Source organism: Musa acuminata, chromosome BXJ2-2, assembly GCF_036884655.1.
Source record: "Musa acuminata AAA Group cultivar baxijiao chromosome BXJ2-2, Cavendish_Baxijiao_AAA, whole genome shotgun sequence".
Taxonomy (NCBI): Eukaryota; Viridiplantae; Streptophyta; class Magnoliopsida; order Zingiberales; family Musaceae; genus Musa; species Musa acuminata.
In genome coordinates, this window is record NC_088339.1 from 15885628 (window position 1) to 15908734 (window position 23107).

Sequence of the window (23107 nt, forward strand, 5' to 3'; positions counted from 1 at the left end):
AATAGCATAAGATCTATGATAAGTAATTAGGAGAGTATCTCCCATTAATATAATCTCTTAGGGATTCTTATCATTAATTATTAGGTTTTACTTTTATTGACTGATAGAGACATGTAATATAATAGTTTTATGTAAATCAACTTTAAATTATTGAATTATACAAATAATATTTTTACATTTGCTAAAGTATGCGGGTAAAAAGTTAAACTTTCCCCCTTAATGTTTTAATAAATCGTTGTTGTTAGATCCATGCTTTCCCTTTTTGGTTTTTTTGGCACTTAGGAGGGCAATTAGGAGAAGGAATTAAGCTATATGGTGTTGTGTTCCGTTGTGACCCTACTTTGAATGTATTAAATGGCAATAATGTCAATATTTTTATTTTCAAATCATCTAATTCCTTTTAAAAAATGGTAATATTTTGTTGGAATTTTTTTAAAAAAGACAATAACTATTGTTTTCTGAAATATAAAAAAATTTCTGAAAAGAGAATATCGGATGGAATTTCAAACTTCTTTCCTTTTTACCAAAATTTATTTTCTCAAAATAGGTGTTTCTAAATACAGAAAAGTTTTATGATTTAAAGAAAACAAATGATATAGAATGCTTTGCTAAGCATAATCCATATTCAGAAAGTTTCTTTTAAAAATTTGGAAATTTACAATTACCACTTGAGGAATACTAGATTTTCCATATAAATCATCTGCAATTCAAATTTCTGAATTAAAAATCACGAAATTAATACAGATAAAACTTTCCAAAAATATTTAAGCTCTACATATTCGAATTTTCAGTATTTGATTTTTTTAATCCATACATCTGTTTTAAACAGCATTAACACAAAGATCAAATAAAAGAGTTTATTTGTTAGAGAAAGTTTTAATTTATTATTTTCTCAACATAAACTAAACTATGTATTTTGCACTAATTTAATAAAATATAATAATAACTAAATCAGAACTAATTATCCGATGTGAAATAACAAGAAATATGACGGATTTGCTTGAAAAAATAAATTAGGATGGGTTCACAGTTTTAAAAAGAAACTATTGATTTTTTTTATCAATTTATAAATTGCATTCGTTTAAGCAAGTAACTCAATATTGAAAATATTGTAAGTAGTTTTATGACAAGTTATCACCTTGTTAGATCTTCTATAATGATCCTATTGATATAGAATGAGCCTTAGATTGTTAGGATTGTAAAATTAATCTAATTATAATTAATCAGAGATTTTTTAACCTTAGGACCCTATATATTATTTTAAATTTCAGCATAACCATATATATGAGATATATGACAGTAAAATTATATATATGAAAATGTGAATAACACTTAATTATTAATTATTGATAAATTGAACCGTTCGTTCCATCCGACCCGGAACCACCATGCGTTGCTCAAGAAGATCCGATCCGTAATAGTGGGTCGAACTAACGGGTTCGGATCAGCAGCGTCAGCACCACATCCAGGTTTCGTTGTTTGTATTGGGCTATAAATTCTCCACCACTTATTCGTGTCATTGGCAATTCGATCCTTCGTTCAACTTCTCGAGACGCCTTCGCTTCTCCTTGGGAACCCTAACCCTAGACTCCAACCCCTTCTTGTCGTCGTTGGCCATGTCGCACTTCGGGAGATCGGGGCCGCCGGACATCAAGGACACCTACTCCCTTCTCGTCCTCAACATCAGCTTCCGTGAGCACATCCCGCCTTTGCTTCCGAACGCTCTCCCGTCGCTTTTGATATATGCATAGTTCTGACGTGTCCGTTTTCTGGATCACAGGAACCACGGCGGATGATCTCTTCCCACTCTTTGATCGGTATGGTAAAGTGGTTGACGTTTTCATTCCAAGGGATCGGAGGTGAGCGATGCTTGTCCTTTGATGGGTTTGCTAGTTTGGACTATTTTGTTGCTAATTTTGCTGGCATTTTGTTATTTGGTTTTTTTGGGGGGGTTATGAAGGAGTGGAGAATCGCGGGGGTTTGCTTTTGTGAGGTATAAGTATGCAGATGAGGCACAGAAGGCTGTTGAAAGGCTCGATGGCAAGTTTCTGTTCTTCTTCTTGATGATTTCGTTGAGTGTTTTTTTTTATAGCTCAAGATCTGAGATTTATGTTGATATCTATTTTATTTTTTTTGATCTTTTAGGGAGGAATGTGGATGGGCGGAATATTATGGTTCAATTTGCAAAATATGGACCGAACGCTGAACGAATGTAAGTGTGCATAATTGCTCGTTTGTTTGTTAGCAAAAGCTGTAAATCGTATTTATTTAATTAATTTTTATCACTTTTGAGTTCCAAATCCTTTAAAAAGGGGGAAGTCCTATGGTGGATTTTTCTTTAGATAGAACTCTATAACCTGAACGCAGATTGGATCAAGTTGGGAATGCTTTCCTGCTACGTTTCTTTTCACTCCACATTGTCTTCTTTCTTGTGTGTTTTTCAATCTGAAAAATACAACTTAAAATGTTTTTGCCCCATTGTAATTTTAGGGTTTCTGCTTCTTTATTGATGTACCTAATTGCCTTGTGTACTTATGACATTACTTTTGTTCCTACATGTTGCTTGAATATAATGGTAAAAAAATGTGTGGTGTCATATGTGATGGTTTGGTTTTTCGTCTGTGTTACCTGTGCAAGTGATTACTGCGACTCTGAGAAGCTATAAACAGTAAATTTCATGTAACATGGCTACTCTTTAATAATCTTTAACTAAATTCTATCTAGATTTGGTTTACAGATAGCATAAAAATCAAAAAGAGAATTTTTTTTAGAAGTTAAATCACTCCTATATATGCATCCTTGCACTGTAAGGTCTCAAGCATGAGTCTATTAATATGTCTTGTTTGTGACCTGGGTTGAATTTGTGTGAACAAGCTACCATGTTTGTTCTCCTACCATTGGTCAACTTTAGAAACTATTTGAATGAAGTTGAGTAAGGACGTTTTTGTAGAATTGAACAATATGCGTATGTTCTATATGTTATTCTCTGGGAGGTAGTTACCGTAGTCTGTTAAGCTATTTAGGTTGGTTGTTTGAATATGATCGTTTTCCTCTCTGAAAACATTTCATTGTTTCTCCACCATGAGGATCTGAGTGAGTCCAGTTGTGAGTCATAATTTCTTGGTTTACTAGAGTGTTGTAATACTCAAATAGGTTTCTTTATTGATCATTGTTACAAGTTGGATGTAGTTTAAAGATAGTGGTGGAAACTTTCAGGTGACACTGGAAAGAGAGTGCTGCACCAAGCAGCTTGAATTCAAAGTGGCAACCAGCATAAATTAACAACCTATAATACTAGAATTTGGTGAATATTCTTACCGTAAGTATTGTTTCTGCTAGAGTCTCTGCCATAGGTTTTGCACAAAATGAGATAGTTGGATATCTATATTTGTGGGCTATACGTGTAATTATGTAGAAAATGTTGTACCAAAATATTGACATAACATGATCATGCAGAACTTAGGATATCATAATTAAAAAGCACACTAAATTCTTTTTAAGTTAATATGGATTAAGGAACATAGTAAATCCCACCCAAATCATTTGAACTTTCGTGGTAGATTTATTCGACATATCAGCCCAAATTGGCTTACTTTCACCCTCATAAACCCAATTGCCAAGTTAATTCACTATAGAACCTGGAATTTGTTTCTCTTTTAAAATGTTCATAGTGGTCTTAGTGGCCTCCTTTTAGACCACTGGTGGCTGCATTTGGCTGTTGTTACCACAGTGATTATTATGGGGTTGTGGTATGCGGTAGTTGTGGTACTAGAGGCCTCCATTTAGACCACTGGTGGCTTCATTTGGCCATTGTTACTGCAGTGATTATTAAGAGGTTGTGGTATGCGGTAGATGTGCTACTAGAGTTAGTGATTATCTAATTGGGTTAATTATGTAAACCATCACACAGTATAAGTTGAGTTATTACAAACAGAGTGCTTTTTGCTTGGAAATATATCTATCAAAAAAAGGGTAAGGGAGCATTTAGAAGGTGCTTTGGCATGATTTTAAAGCGGTGAAGATGGTACCAGGTTTCCCTAGTACTTTACATATGCTCTTATCTTCTTTTTTAATGTTATGGAAAATGCCCAATTGAATCTCCAGTTGAGGAGCTAACTTTGTTCCCTTTTCATTGATACGTGAGAGAAATAAGCTTCAATTCTCTTCTGATCTCATTTATTTATACAAATGACTTATGTCTAAATCAGCACAAGCATTAGATCTGACTTTTTGTGCCTTCACTTAATATAAAAGCTAGCGAAGTTAAGATGAGAATGTCGAGATGAATGTTTGAGGTTATAATAAAATGATGGAAAATCATTCAAGAAACCTATAAATGTCTTGGTTAGACAAAATGAGTTGATTAGTATTAGTGATGCACGAGGTAGATGAGAAACCTAAGGAAACCTTATGAGAAACAATAAATTGAGATTTAATTGCTTGTAATTTGATTAGCGATAGTGGCCTATGCAGAGTTCAATGGATGGTAAATATTCATTGTTGATTCCAAATTGATAGTTGGGATGACACAACTTTTGTTGTTTGGATTAGGGATTTGGTGCATTTAAATTGCATTTCTTTGATTAGTTTAACACTAATTTTTATTTATGGTAGACTTCTATATATAGAAGCAGACAATTTATTTTACTGACAGATAGACAGGGACTTCTGTAAGACTTACTCCATGGTAATGTGAAGAATTTTGTAAATAATTGGAATGAGTTCTATAACAATGAACGTGGGCCTTGGTTACCCTATATATACAACTCCTTGTAAACCTAGAGTCATGCTTAGCCATTATATTCTTCTTTGTACAATAAAGTTTCTTAGCTTAATAGAATAATATTAGCAGTATTCTGAAGGCTTTTACTTCTGTTCAAACTGAAGTAGTGCTTGTTAGAGGTGTAATTTCTAATAGACATGGGTGAATATTCTAAATTACCTAGAACTTCTTATGTTCACCTATGCTTGGTAATGTGTTTTGGGGACTTGCTCTGTTGTTAAAGTTGTTTTTGTTTGGCCCTGAATGCTGTCCCTGAGGTGGCTGGTTGATTGGAAACAATCTGGGAATCTGTCCTAACTATCCTCACAGTGCTTGGTGGTTGGTTGATTGGAAACAATTTGGGAGTCTGTCCTAACTATCCTCACATTGTATAGAAGTAATAATGTTAGTGATGTCTGCTTCGATTGTCCTGTCTTGTTTTTTCTTTTATTTTTGCAGACTTGTGGTTTGATTAATCTTGACATAACACACTTTTGAGTGCAACATTATATCTATACTGCATCTGTTTTTCTGTAGTTTGTTATATTATGTTTATACTGTGTAAATCATAATAGTTGCATGTGATCATGTTTGTCTTCTACTGCAGTCATAAAGGAAGAATTGTTGAGGCAATTCCAAAGACGAGGGGCAGGTCAAGAAGCCGTAGCCCTCGACCCAGGTACAGCTCCTTGTGGAAAAAAAATGACTTTTCTGGGATCTGCCCATTTGTATCTGTTAGTGTTAGAAGGCCTGCCAGTGATGGGCCATGGGTAAGTAGGCCTCCGGTGCATGCGAGAGGCATCAGGCGTTGCGTTCTGTGACAACCCTGAGCACTTGACATTAAACATGGTTTAAAAAGACGACATCTATGTCGTGGGGAAAAAAAGAGGCTTGGCCCGCCCCTTTAAAATTAATGTTAGTGTTAAACATTAAGCCGTAAGCGTTAAACCTTAAGCCGTGGGTTTACAAAAAGGGACCTGGTCTGCACGAACCAATCCAAGCAAAATTGCAATCTTTGGTTTTGACTATCAATGGATGATTCATCAAGTCCTGTTGAGTTCTATATCAAATTTCCTCTCTTCGCAAATTTTAGCCAAGGTTTGCTTGGCCGAGTCAAGATTTTTTTCTTTAAAGGAACACAAGGACCAAGAACTGAAAAAGAACCACCACTATTTTATAATATTGCTATGACACATGTAGCCTTGGTTAGTGCAAAGTTATAAGTATCATATTGAAATACTGGTGGTTAATAGATCATTCTATAGTCAAACAAGAAGACAACAATGGAACATAAAGAAGCATCAGAACTTGAAAACAAAACAGAAAAGAAAAAAAAATAGCATGAACCACCATTGCATAGACATGGCAAAACATCAAAAGGAAGCAAAATAGAAAGAGTCTACTCTTTCAATTCTTCTTTGATGTTTTTCATCAGTGACGAGTTTCAAAATACTTCCTGGACCAAAACACCAGATGTATTTGCAATTGGTATGAACAGGACTCACAAATTTGAATGAATTTCCTGCTTCGTTTAAGCAACTTGAAACAAGCCACAAGGTAAGATCTTGCCTGGATTAAAATTTATATGCATTGGACTAACTCTACTGGTTAAGTTGCACCAAAGTCCAAGAAAATAGGCTGGATTGGGCTGATTAATACTGACTTGACTGAGTTTAAAAATCACATGGGTGATTTATAAAACTCATACATTTTATAGATTTTTTTGGGTGCTTGAGTTGGTTCCTTTTGGCGACTTGGTTCTTAAAAACCATGAAACTTGTTCAAATGACCAAGTGAAATCACCGAGCATCCGATTGATACTTCAGATGCTTCCTGGTCCTTCTAGATTTTCTTTGTTCATCGTGATTCTTTACCAGGTACAGAGACAGTAACCGAGAGAGGGATTATAGGAGGCGAAGTCGTAGTAGAAGCAGAGGTAGGTACGAGAGTGACAGGTACAATGATCGAGAAAGGGATTATCGCCGCCGCAGCCGCAGTGCAAGCCCTGATTACTCTAGAGGCCGTGGTAGAGATGATCGAAGGAGTCGAAGTGTCTCGTATGACAGGTAACATATTGGACCTACCAGTTAAGTGCTATTTTATCATGCAAACTGAAGTAACTTGTTCTTGTGGGCAGTGCCTCACCGGCTAGGCATAGTCCTAGTCCTGAAAGGAGCCTGACGCCCCGCCGAACACCTCCTTCAAGTCCTGAGAAAGGTAGCCGTGGTGAACGTTCCCCACCTTCAAAAAGTGCATCACCCCTGGCTCGCCGTACTGGTTCCCGGAGTCCATCTTCTCGCAGCTTAAATGAGGTTGTTATAATTGCATAGTTTCTTCACTTTCTTTTGTTGGATGCTGTATTACTATATTGTTAATTGTAACTGCTATCTTACAGGATTAACATGCTGCTTATGCATTGGAGGATGTGTATTACCGTTGCTATCTAACTTTGGATTCGGTGGACTCCTGTTAAGGTTGAATATGTGTGCTTTACTAGACTTAATCTTAGCTTTTAAATGGCTAGTTATTGGTATTAAACTAGTTTCTGAGACTTGCAGCTTTAGTTCTGGAGTGCTTTGTTTGTTATGGAACATGATACTCTGTTTTCTTCCCTTTTCTTCTGGACCTATATCCTTTTGATAATCTTGCAACTTATGATAGACCGCATTGTGCATTTTTCTAGTTATCTGTTCGTGAAAGTGCTGATGTGGCATTTGACGAGATGATATCAGAAGGATGTTTCCTTGCTGATGATGTTCTGGCCGATGATCTTAGTTCATTATTGATGTTGATGGTGATGATGAATGTTGATGGTGATGTTGATGGTGATGATGAATGTTGATGGTGCTGTTGAGCTGTTGGTGACTGAATGCTGTTCGTTTGATGCTCGTGATGTCATTCTGCAGTCACAACATTGTAGAAACAAGAAGAGGGTTCCAGTATGCATCATGAGGTGTTTAATTACATGCATTGATTTTGAGTTGGTAAGAATCATATCTTTGTTTATTGGTCTTGTCCATATGATTTACTTTCATTCTAATTATGTTACCGTAATTTGTTTCCAACCTTTTTAGCACTAAAGAGTAGTGCTAGCAGTGATGATCGTGCCATTTCCTGTTTCAATTAACACATGATGCCTTTTGAAGAGTTGGATATGCAATTGCACATGGATGTGATGCAGAAGCCGTGCTGGGGTGCACAATTGATTTCCATCTGACACTAATTTGAAGCAATTTGTGCTTCCAACCTTGTCCACTGCATGCTTAGATGGTTTGGCTGCTGTCAGAAGACTTGTAGATTGATGGTCTGACACAAAGACAACGGGTACCAGCAATTATAGGCTTATGTTATGGAACAATTGCATGCTTATGAGTATGGAACAATCAAATGGTTGGAACAATCTATAGAGGTTGCTTTATATCATTATTCTCTTGTGGTCTTGCAATTAGTTTGCTTGCTAAGATTATGATCTTGATTCTGTTCTTTGAACATTGAGTATTAACTGACTGTAGCTGTTAAATGGAAGAGGTTGAGCATGTAAGCTACCTCTAGGCTATGGAACTTGTTATTGTAGCTGCAGAAATCATTTCCAATTTGGTTGTTACAATTTAGTTTGGAAGCTACCTCCTCTAGGTTATATTGGCCTTGTTTCAACTGCTGTTACCGGTGGTTGTTACATTTTGCTATGGATCATTTCCATTTGTTTAGACTTTTCTTGTGTATGTGACCTTGCCCTTTTTAGTTTTTGATTCAATTGATCCATAATCTGTTTGGACAAATATATATAGTATTGTGTGCCTCATTTCTGCTATTTTGGATTTACTAGTTCTCTGTAAATAATGTTTTACTTCATTTTGTTCTGATGATACTTGTAATTTACAAGTCTCAGTTTATTTTGTTCATGCCTAAGATCATTACACTCATCTCCATATGTGGTTACATCCGTAGAGCATACGAGTATTGTCTGTCTGTAAAGGTTCTGGCATTTAAAATAGCTCTCTTGAGTGTTGGGGCATCCGAACTTTTTATTTTTTTGAGGTTCAGAATATTCTTATGGAGGGACACAAGTTTCTGATGCGCAATAGGCACATACAAATGTCCGTAAATATATCCGTAAGAATGCATGCCTAACGTTTGTTGTGTATTTCGTCTGATGAAATCAAGGATTATTAATTATCCTCCTAGAATATTGACTTTAGGAATCTCAAAATATTTATCAATCATAATATTTTTATTATAAATATAAAAGTAAGGTATGCAATTAATAGGTATTAGATAACATGCAATGTCAAATTTTAGCATATTAAAACTGGTGCACGAGGGTGGAAAATAGATAATAGAGATGCTATGAAGACAGAGAGAGAGAGAGAGAGAGAGAGAGAGAGAGAGAGAGGTGAAACCTGCAATGTCAAACTGCAGTGCACTAAATTGGGCGATTGGTAGTAGAAACAGAAACTGGTGCATTGGAAGTGTTAAGTTGGAGATCAGCAAAGTGCCCTTTTGGCCAAAACACCATTCACAGTTCCTTTCTTTTTTTTTATTGAACTAGGAATATACTTGAAAAGGCAACATAGAAGGATCCACCAACAATTACAAGCCCTGACAATTGAACTGATAAGACTTGTTTCACTCGAACCTGCACCTAAATAAGAGGAGATCCGGTGGGTGATATGTTCATATATTTGACGTCTACAACAAGTTAGGCACAGACCAATTCCCAATCTCTGATTCCACGCCACTTGGATTGGAAATTAATGAGCCATAGTGTTACACTGTCTGATTTCCACGCCACTTGGATTGGAAATTAATGAGCCATAGTGTTACACTGTCTGATTTGGGTTTCGGCTATATACTATTTTGGGTCAATCATAAAACAAGTATTTCAATTATCCTTATTTATATCCCGTCTTCGTTAGGTTTTGATGGGTATATATGATACCTAACTGTTCTATCTTATCTAATTAGATCATGTATAAGTCTTTTTTCAATATCAGTTGCCTTCCTATGATATCATTTGCCCTCTTTTTTATACTCTATTAGAGAATACTTGATAATTTTTTTATACTCTATGGAAGAATACTTGACAACGTAGTCAATATGAAAAGTCTCCACTTCATTATGATTTTTCGATCATATCTTTATACATAAATCAGTTAAAATTATATATAAAGAGAAAATTATAAAAAATTATCGTGATATAAAGAGAAATAAACTTTTATATATAAACAAATATTAGTAGGCCATAATACACAGTATAATTAAATGAAATCACAATCAAATAGAATACTAGATTTATGTGAAAAACCTCTCTAACGTGAAGGGTAAAAACTATGGGATAAACTAGAGATAATCCACTATGAGAATAATGAATATATAAATCTCCGTCTTTTGCCCAAAACTCAGGCGACAATCTCAAGAGAATAACTAAGATATAAGGATTACGTCATTGTACACAATATTCAAATTCACCCAAAGTAATCATAGTAAGAATCTATTATAGATATGATCTAACATGATATGAGAATACTGCTTGGATGATTGAGAACAGTCTCTCTACGTTGTCCTTGTCTTTTTTCCTTTTTATTTTTCTATCCTTTTCTCCTCTTTTGTTGAATCAAGATGCTGCTATAATTTTCTCCCTTGCTACTATAGTTTTCTCTTAATTTTCGTAGCCACCACACCCCCCTTATTAGATCTAGGGTTTGACTTGAAAGGGGGTGGGCTATGGGCTATTAAAGCCCACTATGGGTTAAACTTGTGGGCTGTCAGCCCAACAACCTCCCCCTTCAGCCCATAAGGGAGGCTATCTCATGACTCTTTAACGTGAAACCATGTCGACTAGTTGTCGACATATCTCATATCTTTCTTTTGGTAAAGTCTTTGTTAATATATTTGCTCCGTTGTTATCTGTGTGAATTTTCTGAAGTTGCAACTGCTTCTCTTCAAGTACATTTTAAATCCAGTGGTATCTGACATCTATATGCTTTGACTTGGAATGAAAAGTTAGGTTCTTACACAAATGGATGACACTCTAGCTGTCACAATTCACCATATAGTTTTTCTGTTTCAGCCCTAATTCTTATAAGAATTCTTTAATCCATAATATTTCTTTACAAACCTTTGTAGTAGTAATATATTCCGCCTCTGTGGTGGAGAGAGCAATACACCTTTGCAATCTGGATTACCATGACACAGCTCCTCCTATAAAAGTAAGTACAAAATATGATGTGGACTTCCTTGTATCAATATCTCTTACCATATCTACATTTATGTAACCTGTCAACATAGGTGGTCTACCTCCAAAGCTTAAACAAACCTTAAAGCTCCCTCTGAGATATATAAAAATCTACTTCACTGTTGCCCAGTGCTCTTTGCCTGGATTTGCAAGAAATTTGCTAGTAACACCCACTGCATATGCGATGTCCGGCTTCGTACATACCATTGCATACATTAAACTTTCAACTATTGAAGCATAAGAAACCTTTTGCATTTTCTCCTTCTCCTCATCACTTGATGAACTCTGTTTTGAGCACAACTTGAAGTAACATGTAAGAGGAGAACCAACTAACTTTGCATTGCTCATATTGAACCTTTCCAATACATTCTTGATATATTTTTCCTGTGACAATCAAATCTTCTTGGTTTTTCTATCACGGAAAATCTGTATGCCCAGTATTTGTTTTGCTGGCCCTATGTCCTTCATTGCAAAAGACTCACTCAATTCCTTCTTCAACTTGTCAATTATAGACATATCTTTCCCAAGAATAAGCATGTCATCAACATAAAATAAGAGAATAATAAAATCCTCACCAAACAATTTGATGTATACACAATGATCTAAAGTCGTTCTTTTATATTCATTTTCTGTCTAAATGAATCAAACTTTCTGTACCACTGTCTTGGAACTTGCTTTAGCCTATACAAGCTCTTCCTCAACTTGCAGATAAAGTTTTCTTTACCTTTGACTTTGAAATCTTCTGGTTGCTCTATATAAATTTCCTCCTCCAAATCACCATCAAGGAAAGTTGTCTTCACATATAACTGCTCAACCTCCAAGTCCTGGCTAACAGTAATACCAAGAGCAATACGAATAGAAGATATTTTAATAACAGGAGAAAAAATATCTTCAAAGTCAATACCTTTCTTTTGACCAAAGCCTTTCACAACTACTCTAGCTTTGTACTTTGGTTGAAAACAATATTCTTGAGTCTGAAAACCCACTTGTTCTTCAAGGCCTTAATTTCCTTTTGTAGTTGAACCAAATCATATGTGTGGTTCTTTTGCAAAGAATCCATCTATTCTTGCATGACAATTAACCGCTTCTTTTTCTACTCACTTTCAATTGCTTCATAGTAACTCTCTGGTTCATATATATCAGTAAGTATCACATACTCATCTGTAGAGTATCTTTTGGAAGGTTGACGTTGTTTAGAAGATCTTCTCAATTGAGGTTCTACGGGAAGTTGCTCTCCAACTTTTTCTTACTCAACATGTCCTATAAGTAGATCAATATCGAGCTCTACACCATCTTTCTGCACATCTCCCCCATCACCCTGATATGCTAGAGGAGTAATTGGGTCATAATATGCTAATCCTTCTATAGAAGACTTAGCTGGTTTCTTCATTTTTAAATCCTCAAAGGTTTGATCCTCAAAGAAAACCACATCTTTGCTTCTAAACACCTTCTGCTTTTTTGGATCCCAAAGCTTGTAACAAAATTGATCAAGTAAGTAGCCAAGAAAAATACATTCTTTAGTCTTACCATCCAACTTGGACCTCTCATTGTCTAGAACATGTGCAAATGCATGACAACCAAACAATCTCAAATGCCTATAGGAAACATCTTTCCCTGACCATGCATACTTTGCAACATCACCATCTAGTGTTGTACATGGTGACAAGTTAATTACATCAATTGTAGTCCTCAAAGCTTCATCCCAAAACCTTTTCGGTAGCTTGGCCTGTGAAAGTATATATCTGATCTTTTCCATAATGGTGCGATTCATCCTCTCTGCAATTTCATTATACTAAGGTGTATCAGGAACTATCATCTCATGTTGGATGCCATGTGACATACAATAATTATTAAATAATTATATGTACTCACCACCGTTATTTGATCTTATGCATTTCAATTGCCTTTCTATCTCTCTTTGGCATGAAACTTTTTGAAGATATTAATAACTTGATCTTTGGTCTTTATAGCATAGGCTCAAACTTTTCTAGAAAAATCATCTATAAATGTGATAAAATAAAGTGCATCGTTGATGCAAGGAACATTAACAGATCCACTAGGAGTTTTTGTCCTCAAAGAACCACATATATCTATATAAACACAATCTAAGGCATGTATTTTTCTAGACAAAGCTGGACTAGTAAATGAAACTCTATTTATTTACTAGCCAAACAATCAATACAAGGATTCAAATGTGTACCTCTAAGATCTGGCAATACCTCTCTATTGGAAAGAGCTTGTAGTCCATTCTCACTCATGTGTCCTAGTCGCCTATGCCACAACTCCATGCTGAAATCTTTCTATATAGCATTTAACTACTCACCACAAGCTTTGGCCTGCAACCTATACAAAGTATGACATTTCTTTCCACTAGCCACGATAAGAGAACCCTTACTGAGCTTCTATTGCCCTTTGTGAAATCTGTTATCATAGTCTTCATCATCTAATCTTCCAACTGAAATTAAATTCAGCCTCAAATCAACCACATGCCTCACATCCTTAAGCACCAACTTGAGGTTGGTCTTTATATGGATATCACCCATGCCAATGATGTCTGTCATGCCATAGTTGCCCATCTTGACAACACCAAAATTTTCAGATCCGTATATAGCAAAAAACTCCCTCCGTGGTATAGCATGATAAGAAGCACTTGTATCAATTGTTAGGAATGAGTTGACAGTAAGAGGGGGGAGGGGTGAATTAGTATAGTAGATAAAAATCGTTGATTTTAGAAAACTTTCATTTCGATTAAACTTGTTTCAGAAATGCTTAACTTTGAAAGTGAACTAAGGAGGAAGTTATGAAAGTAAATTGCTCAAAAGAAATGCAAACTAGATTTTTATAGTGGTTCAGTCATCGTGATCTACATTCACTCCATCGATTCCTCTTCCGTCGAGGCCACCGGCATCCACTATCGACCTTTCATTAATGGGCAAAGATCAACCACCCTTACAACTCGATTCTCCTTTTGACAGGTTTAGGAGAGAACCTTTACAACCCCCTTCACTCATCTCTCAAACTACACTAACACTTGGAGATTTGAGAGGAGTTATTACAAGATTACAACAGAGTTTTTCTATCTTTTTGCTCTCAATACTTGTATTCTTTAACCAGGGATGAGAGGGGTACTTATAGGCCTCAAGTGGATTCAAACTTGGAGCCTAAAAATATCTCATCCCGGGTTTCCCGAGTCCTGGCGGTACCATCGCCTACAACACTAATATTGGGCAGTACCATCGCTTAGTCTGGCGGTACCACCGCCTAGTCTGGTTGTACCACCACCTGACACCCTCCCACTGGGTAGTACCATTGCCCAGATTGGTGGTACCACTGCTTGACAGTCTCTTGGAGACTGTGTTTGGGCAGTGCCACCGCTTGACATAGTCTTGAAAACTGTGCCACGACGGTGCCACCTACTCGGTAACTGTTTGGGCCATCCACTTGGCCCAACACAGCCCAAACCTGGGCCCGACTGGTCCCTAATTGAGTTGGCTTAATTACATTCTAAATCGACTCAATTAGACTCTAAACTAACTCGATCTAGACAATAATTGATTACAAGCGAATCCTATGTTGTCCGACATGTCATTAGTTCATCGGCGTTTCGTCCAATCCTTCAGCGTATCGTTCTCTCCTTTAGTATATTGCCCAATCAGCATGTTGTCTTCTCATAACATCCAATCTTCTTGGCGTAATGTCCAATCTTCTTGGCCCGATGCCCGAATTCACGGCCTGAAGCCTTCTGCCGATACATCAACCGTTCCTCTGGCCTGACGTCTAATCTTCTGATATGTTTACTCTGGCCCAATGTTCGATTCCTCCTGCTTTAATTAATTTACCTTTTCTGATTGACATTAGCCCTGTGTTACTCAAAACACTTATTAGTTCACAAACACATCAATTGATTTCATTATCAAAATCCGAGATTCAACAATCTCTCCCTTTTTGATGATGGTAACCAATTGATGATGGAGTTTAAATAAACTCTCCATATCAATATGCCATATTGATAGAACCTTGAATTCAAGCTGAATTGAAGTCAAAGAAAATTTAATCAAGAAATCATTATGAGTCCTAGAAACATAAAATTATGCATAATCAAATTTTCAATACATTATTCCATGCATGATCATCAATATAACTTCTCCCATTTTTTCATCAACAAAAAGGAAAAGTGCAACTAGCAAGTTTTGTAACATACAAGCTAGTAAATTTTTCATTACTTTACAACATGCATAATCACCAAATCATCATTAATTTTAAAGATTTACAAGATTGTAAATTTTACGAGTTTGCATTTTTGCTTCTTAAGATAGGCAAGCTAGTAATTTTTAGTGATGTTCAAGATAGCAAGTTCTTTCTTCTTTTTTGAGAAGTACGATTTTTTGCTTCCTTTGCAAAGAGTAAGCTAGCAAAATTTTACAAATATTACAACATGCAAGCTAGCGTGTTTTTGCATTTTTTTGACTTGTGCAAGCTAGCAAATTTAGTAAATTTTACATAATTTTGGAATATGTAAGCTAGCAAATTTTATACATTTGAAGGTTGGCGAAGTTTTGCATCTTTTGAGATGAGCAAGCTTTTTGCTTCTCTTTATGATGTGCAAACTAACAACTTTTCTACCCCTTTGTCATTGTAAAAAAGAAGGCAATAACAATACAATAGTGTAATTCATTTCCCTTTACTACAATCTTCAAATCATGATAAGGATAAATAACAAAGATGAAAAATTAAGTCATGAATGTCAAAACAATTTTTTCATCATGAATATTTCATCATTACATATATCATTATCATAAGTTAAAGTATTGCATGCATAATACCAAATCATCATTCATAATTACATCAATATTTCAATCATTATTTCAATCATAAAAAATGAAAGATCAAGTCATGATTTTTGACATATCTCTTCTTTTGTATATAGAAGAAATGATAAGAAAATAATCTTTGATTCAAAAATAAGATTCAAGTCTAAAATTTGAGAAATCAAGATGTCTAAGTTTATCATTCAAGTTAGCAAATTTGGTTCTCTTGAGATGCTAGCTATTTTCTTTCCCCTTTTGTCATTGTAAACAAGAAGAAGAGAGGAAGAACATAATGGTGTAAATGTTCAAAGTCATCACAAAAATACAAAGGTGTCATATGAAAATCATTATATGAAGGATATCAATATCAAATTATGAATGCCACAAGACATGATTTATTTCAACAAATCTCCTCTATTATAAATGTAAAAAAAGAAACATAGGAGATCAAATGTTATAATATCTTAATTCATACATAAGATATTTCAAGTTATAAATCTTAAAAAATCAAGATAAATCGCATTCAAATTCAAATCATTAAATCAAAATCATTTTCAAGAGATTCATAAAAAGAAAAACATAGATAAATTCATTAATATCTCCTTTTTGAAAAATCGATAAAGTAGAGAAATTTTTCAAGGAGAATGCTTTCCTTTTTTTAGTGTTTCAATTCATATGATTGATTTCAAATAAATATGCCCAATTTTTTATGCCAAATAAAAACAAGCATTAACGTTTAAAACAAAAATGAACTTTCAGTACGGCAAAGATCGATAATCCATAAATCACAAGAATCATCATGCATAATTTTGAAAGATAAACTCATTAAGCATTATCTCAAGTCTCTTAATATTTTTATTAAAACATCAAGCATGATTTCATAAGGTATTTTCAATCAAAATCATTTTGTTTGTTTATCATAAAATATGTAAGTTTCATGATTATTTTTAAAATCACTAAAAAGGTAAGCATGATCCCATTTTATTTTTAAATTTTCATTACATTATTAAACATGTAATTTTCAAGAAAAAAATATAATTTTTCTAAACTAAATTAAAAATAACTCATGAAAAGCATTAAGTAATTTTAAAGTAAACTAAGGAGATTTTGATTACCTTGTCATTGAAAGTTGTTAAGGCATAGTTTGTCACCTCGCCTCTGTTGTTTGCTCCTTGTCTTCGGATGAGCTCGATTCATCCCAAAATGCTTCCTTCTTTTTGTGTTCAGAGGAAGTAGTTACGTTTTTTTTTTGTTCTTTAATTCTTGTTTTATGAATTTTTTAAATTTCATAATGAGGACTTCAAGTTCACCATCACTTGAGCTTTTGCTCGAGTTGTCTTCAATTGTTCTAAGTGTCAAATCCTTCTTGTTCTTTGCAAGGTTGTTCTCAAGTTTGTCATGTATCACATAAGTCATTTCATAGGTCATTAATGACCCGATAAATTCTTAAAGAGCAAGATTGTTTAGGTATTTAGCCTCTTGTATTACTGTTACTTTTGAATCCCAATTTTTAGAAAGAGATTGTAAAATTTTGTTCACAAGTTTAAGGTTCGAAAAACTTTTACCAAGTTCTTTTAGAATATTAATGATATCCATAAAATGGGTGTATATGTCTCTAATTGTCTCGCTTGGTTCCATCTGAAAAACTCAAAATCATGCATCAAAATATTAACTTTCGAATCGCTAACCCTACTTGTGCTTTCATGTGTGATTTCAAGAGTGTGCAAAATATCGAAAGTCATTTCACAAGTAGAAACTCGATTGAATTCATTTTTGTCTAAGGCGTAAAATAGAGCATTCATAGCTCTAGCATTTAAAGAAAAATTTTTCTTCTTCAAATCATTCCATTCGTTCATTAGAGTAGAAGTCTTTTGAAAACCAAATTCGACTATATTTCATAAATCAAGATTCAACAAAAGTAAAAAAACTCTCATTTGAGTTTTCCAATATGTGTAATTCGTCTCATTGAACATGGGAGGACGAATGAGAGAGTGACCTTCTTAAAAGCCGAAAAGAGTCATTTCTCTTGGCTGTTAAACCAAATGAGAAATTACGAAGCTCTGATACCAACTATTAGGAACAAGTCGGCATTAAGAGGGGGGGCGAGAGGAGGGGAGGTGGGGGGTGAATTAGTGTAGTGGTAAAAACGTCGATTTCGGAAAATATTTCATTTCGATAAAAATCGATTTTGACTCAAAGTTTGTTTCACTTTGAGTAAGTAGAGAAGAGAAGGTTGGGCAGTTTGCAATATAGTAAAGTTGAATGTAGTAAAGAGAATTTGCAATAAGGAAAGAATACATCGAAATTTATAGTGGTTCAATCGTCGTGACATACATCCACTCTCGTTTCCTCTTCCGTCGAGGCCACCGGCATCCACTAATAGTTTTCCTTCAATGAGCGAAGACCAACTACCCTTTTACATCCTTCTTCTCCTTTTCATAGGTTTAGGAGACAACCTTTACACCCCTTTTTATAAAGCTTCCCTTACACTCTCCCTTAGAATGGTCTTTAAATTTTAGGAGGAGGGATTCTACACTATACAATGGTTTTCAACTTTAGAAACATAAAGTTTTTGATCATATTTCTTGTTGTTCCATGCAGGAATAGCTGAGGTATTTATAGACCCCAAATGACTTCAAAACTTGGAGCCAAAATTCAAATCCCTGAGATTTCGGGGTAACGGGTAGTACCACTGCCTAATTTGGTAGTACTACCACCTGACACATTGCCACTAGGCAGTACCACTACCCAGTCTGGTGGTACCATTTCCTGACAGCCTCAGAGACCGAATTTTTTGAGTTTTCCAACTCATAGATGGTTTTACTACCTATTCTGGTGGTGCCACCGCCTGACCCAACATTTGGGTCATTGAATGAGCCTCCTAATGAGTCCAAATCACTCCCAATTTAGGCTCAATTGGCTCCTAATTGAGTTGAGCCCAATTCCAACTCAATTATATGCTAACTACGAATTCTAAGACATTTACTAAGCTAAATAAGTCCATAAGTCTAGGTTTCTTCCAGCGAATTTCTGATGATCTCTCCGTAATGTTCCAGCGGACTCCCGACAAGCTCTTGGACTTTATGATGATCTTCTTGGTGAGTTCTGACAAGCTTCTTTAGTAAGCTCCTAGACTTCTTGGTCAATTCCAATAGAACTTCCTGATGGGGATATAAACAGGAATAACCTTTGTATAGGAACAAATACTAGAAGACCAAAATACGCAGCGGAATAAAATGGAAACACAATCAAACAGAATACCAAGATATACGTGGAAAATCCCTTCAATGTGAAGGGTAAAAACCACGGGGCAAACTAGAGATAATCCACTATGAGAATAATGAATGTACAAATCTTAATCTCTTGCCCAAAACCCTAGCAACAACCACAAGAGAATAACTGGGATACAAGGATCACGTCACTGCCCACAATATCTAAAACCTCCCAAGTAATCACAGCAAGAGCCTACTGTAGATTTGATCTAACCTGAGATGAGAACACTGCTAGATGATTGAGAACAATCTCTCTGCATTGTCCTTGTCTTCTTCCCTTTCTTTCTCTTCCTTTTCTGCCTTGTTCTCTTTCTTCTCTTTGGAATCTCGTCGCTCCAAAGATCTGCCTCGTTGCTGCCTTTTTATAGCTTTAATCTGCCTCTAAAACGCAGCAACCACACCCCCCTAATCTTAATTAGGGTTAGGTTAAGAGGGGGTATGGGCTGTGGGCTGAATATGGGCCATCAGCCCAACAACCTCCCCCTTCAGCCCATAAGGGAGGCTGTCCCATGACTCCTCAATGTGAAGCCATACCGACCAACTGTCGGCATATCTCCTGTCTTTCTTTTGGTAAGGTCTTCGTCAACATGTCTGCTCCGTTATCATCTGTATGAATTTTCTGAAGCTGCAACTGCTTCTCTTCAAATACATTTCGAATCTAGTGGTATCTGACATCTATATGCTTTGACTTGGAATGAAACATTGGGTTCTTACACAAATGGATGGCACTCTGGCTGTTACAATGCACCACATAATTTTCCTGTTTCAGCCCCAATTCTTGTATGAATTCTTTCATCCATAACATTTCTTTGCATACCTCTGTAGCAGCAATATATTCTGCTTCTGTGGTGGAGAGAGCAATACACCTTTGTAACCTCGATTGCCATGACACAGCTCCCCCTACAAAAGTAAGTACATAACTTGAAGTAGACTTCCTCGTATCTATATCTCTTGCCATATCTGCATCTGTGTAACTTGTTAACACAGGTGGTCCACCTCCAAAGCTTAAACAAACCTTAGAGCTCCCTCTGAGATATCTAAAAATCCACTTCACTGCTGCCCAGTGCTCTTTGCCTAGATTTACAAGAAATCTGCTAGTAATACCCACTGCATATGCGATGTCCGGCCTCGTACATACCATTGCATACATTAAACTTCCAACTGCTGAAGCATAAGGAACCTTTTGCATTTTCTCATTCTCCTCATCACTTGACGGACTCTGTTCTGAGCACAACTTGAAGTGACCTGCAAGAGGAGAACCAACTGGCTTAGCATTGCTCATACTGAATCTTTCCAATACCTTCTCGATGTATTTCTCCTGTGACAACCAAATCTTCTTGTTTTTCCTGTCACGAGAAATCTGCATGCCTAGTATTTGCTTTGCTGGCCCCATGTCCTTCATTGCAAAAGACTCACTCAGTTCCTTCTTCAACCTGTCAATTTTAGACATATCTTTCCCAAGAATAAGCATGTCATCAACATAAAGTAAGAGAATAATAAAATCCTCACCAAACCATTTGATGTACACACAATGATATGAAGCCGTTCTTTTGTATCCATTTTCTGTCATAAATGAATCAAACTTTCTGTACCACTGTCTTGGAGCTTGCTTTAGCCCATACAAGCTCTTCTTCAACTTGCAGACAAAATTATCTTTACCTTTGACTTTGAAGCCTTCTGGTTGCTCCATATAAATTTTCTCCTCCAAATCACCATGAAGGAAAGCTGTCTTCACATCTAACTGCTCAACCTCCAAGTCCTGGCTAGCATCAATACCAAGAGCAACACGAATAGAAGACATTTTAACAATAGGAGAAAATATCTCTTCAAAGTCAATACCTTTCTTTTGACCAAAGCCTTTCACAACCAATCTAGCTTTTTACTTTGGTTGAGAACAATATTCTTGAGTCTTCAACCTAAAAACCCACTTGTTCTTCAAGGCCTTCATTCCATTTGGTAGCAGCACCAAATCATAAGTGTGGTTCTTCTGAAGAGCATCCATCTCTTCCTGCATAGCAACTAACCACTTCTCTTTTTGCTCACTCTCAATTGCTTCCTGGTAACTCTCTGGTTCACCTGCATCAGTAAGCATCACATACTCATCTGTAGAGTATCTTCTGGAAGGTTGACGTTGTCTAGAAGATCTTCTCAACTGAGGTTCTGTTGGAACTTGCTCTCCTACTTCTTCTTGCTCAACATGTCCTGCAGGTAGATCAACATCAGGCTCTACACTATCTTCCTGCACATCTCCCCTATCACCCTGATATACTGGAGGAATAACTGGGTCACAATCTGCTAATCCTTCTACAGAAGTCTTGGCTGGTGCCTTCTTCTTCAAATCCTCAAAGGTTTGATCCTCAAAGAAGACCACATCTCTGCTCTTGAACACCTTCTGCTTTTCTGGATCCCAAAGCCTGTAACCAAACTGATCATGTGAGTAACCAAGAAAAATACATTCTTTAGACTTACCATCCAGCTTGGACCTCTCATTATCTGGAACATGTGCAAATGCACGACAACCAAATACTCTCAAATGCCTGTAGGAAACATCTTTCTCTGACCATACATGCTCTGCAACATCACCATCTAGGGCTGTACATGGTGATAAGTTGATCACATCAACTGCAATCCTCAAAGCCTCATCCCAAAACCTTTTGGGTAGCTTGGCCTGTGAAAGCATACATCTGATCTTTTCCATGATGGTGCGGTTCATCCTCTCTGCAATTGCATTATGTTGAGGTGTACTAGGAACTGTCATCTCATGTTGGATCCCATGTGACCTACAATAGTCATTAAACAATCCCGTATACTCACCACCATTATCTGATCTTATGCATTTCAATTTCCTTTTTGTCTCCCTTTCAACCCTAGCATGAAACTCTTTGAAGATATTAATAACCTGATCTTTGGTCTTCAAAGCATAAGCCCAAACTTTCCTGGAAAAATCATCTATAAAAGTGACAAAATAAAGTGCACCACTTATACCAAGAACATCAACAGATCCACCAGGAGTTTTTGTCCTCAAAGAACCACATACATCTGTATAAACACGGTCTAAGGCATGCATTTTTCTAGACAAAGCAGCACTAGCAAATGAAACTCTATGTTGTTTACCAGCCAAACAATCAATACAAGGGTTCAGATGTATACCTTTGAGATCTGGTAATACCTCTCTCTTGGAAAGAGCTTGCAGCCCCTTCTCGCTCATGTGTCCCAATCGCCTATGCCACAACTCCATACTGAAGTCTTTCTCTGTAGCATTTAACTGCTCACCATAAGCTTTAGCCTGCAACCTGTACAAAGTATGACATTTCATTCCACTAGCTATAACAAGAGAACCCTTACTGAGCTTCCATTGCCCTCTGTGAAATCTGCTTTCATACTCTTCATCATCTAGTCTTCCAACTGAAATTAAATTCAGCCTCAAGTCAACCACATGCCTCACATCCTTAAGTACCAACTTGCAGCCAAGGTTGGTCTTTAAATGGATATCACCCATGCCAATGATGTCTGCTGTGCCATAGTTGCCCATCTTGACAACACCAAAGTTTCCAGACCTGTATGTAGCAAAAAAATCTCTCCGTGGTGTAGCATGATAAGAAGCACCTGTGTCAATCACCCACTCAAGATCCTGACACACACAAGAAAAAATATCATCAGAAGGAGACAAAATCAAATAATCACCACCCTGCACTGTAGTTGTAGTATTATCCTTTGACTCTATAGACTCCACTTCTTTTCCCTTTTTCTTGTTCTTCTTAGGTTGCTTACATTGGTTCTTGTAATGACCTTTCTCACCACAGTTATAGCAAACAATATCTTTTCTTGATCTTGACTTGCTCCTACCCATACGTGAACTGCTTCTAGACTTTGACCTTCCTCTGTTCTCTGAGATAAGTGCTTGTGAATCATTCTGAGATGTTGCCGAACTCTTTCTTCTCAACTCCTCATTCAACAAACTGCTTGTTACTTGACTCATAGTGACAATACCATCTGGCGCAGAATTACTAAGGGAAACCACCAGTGTCTC

At 36.3% G+C, this 23107-nt stretch overlaps 1 protein-coding gene across 4 annotated transcripts; it reads left to right on the top strand.

Annotated features, from left to right (window-relative positions):
• The first annotated feature begins 1525 nt into the window (after nt 1–1525).
• On the top strand, nt 1526–8210 carry LOC103968485 (serine/arginine-rich splicing factor SC35). Of its 4 annotated transcripts, none has more exons than XR_010484378.1 (9): nt 1526–1692; nt 1781–1859; nt 1961–2212; nt 5370–5441; nt 6640–6828; nt 6900–7074; nt 7158–7236; nt 7446–7746; nt 7837–8210. XR_010484378.1 is itself a non-coding variant. In XM_065094910.1 (8 exons), exons 1-8 carry the CDS (start codon nt 1617–1619, stop codon nt 7161–7163), a joined length of 744 nt encoding a protein of 247 aa, XP_064950982.1. In that variant the 5' UTR covers nt 1526–1616; the 3' UTR covers nt 7164–7444. The 4 variants fall into 4 exon arrangements, 2 of the variants coding, with proteins under 2 accessions (XP_064950982.1, XP_064950981.1); XR_010484379.1 differs by having other exon boundaries at nt 7909–8210; XM_065094910.1 differs by lacking the exons at nt 7446–7746; nt 7837–8210 and having other exon boundaries at nt 1961–2044; nt 2150–2212; nt 7158–7444.
• The last annotated feature ends 14897 nt before the right edge of the window (nt 8211–23107 follow it).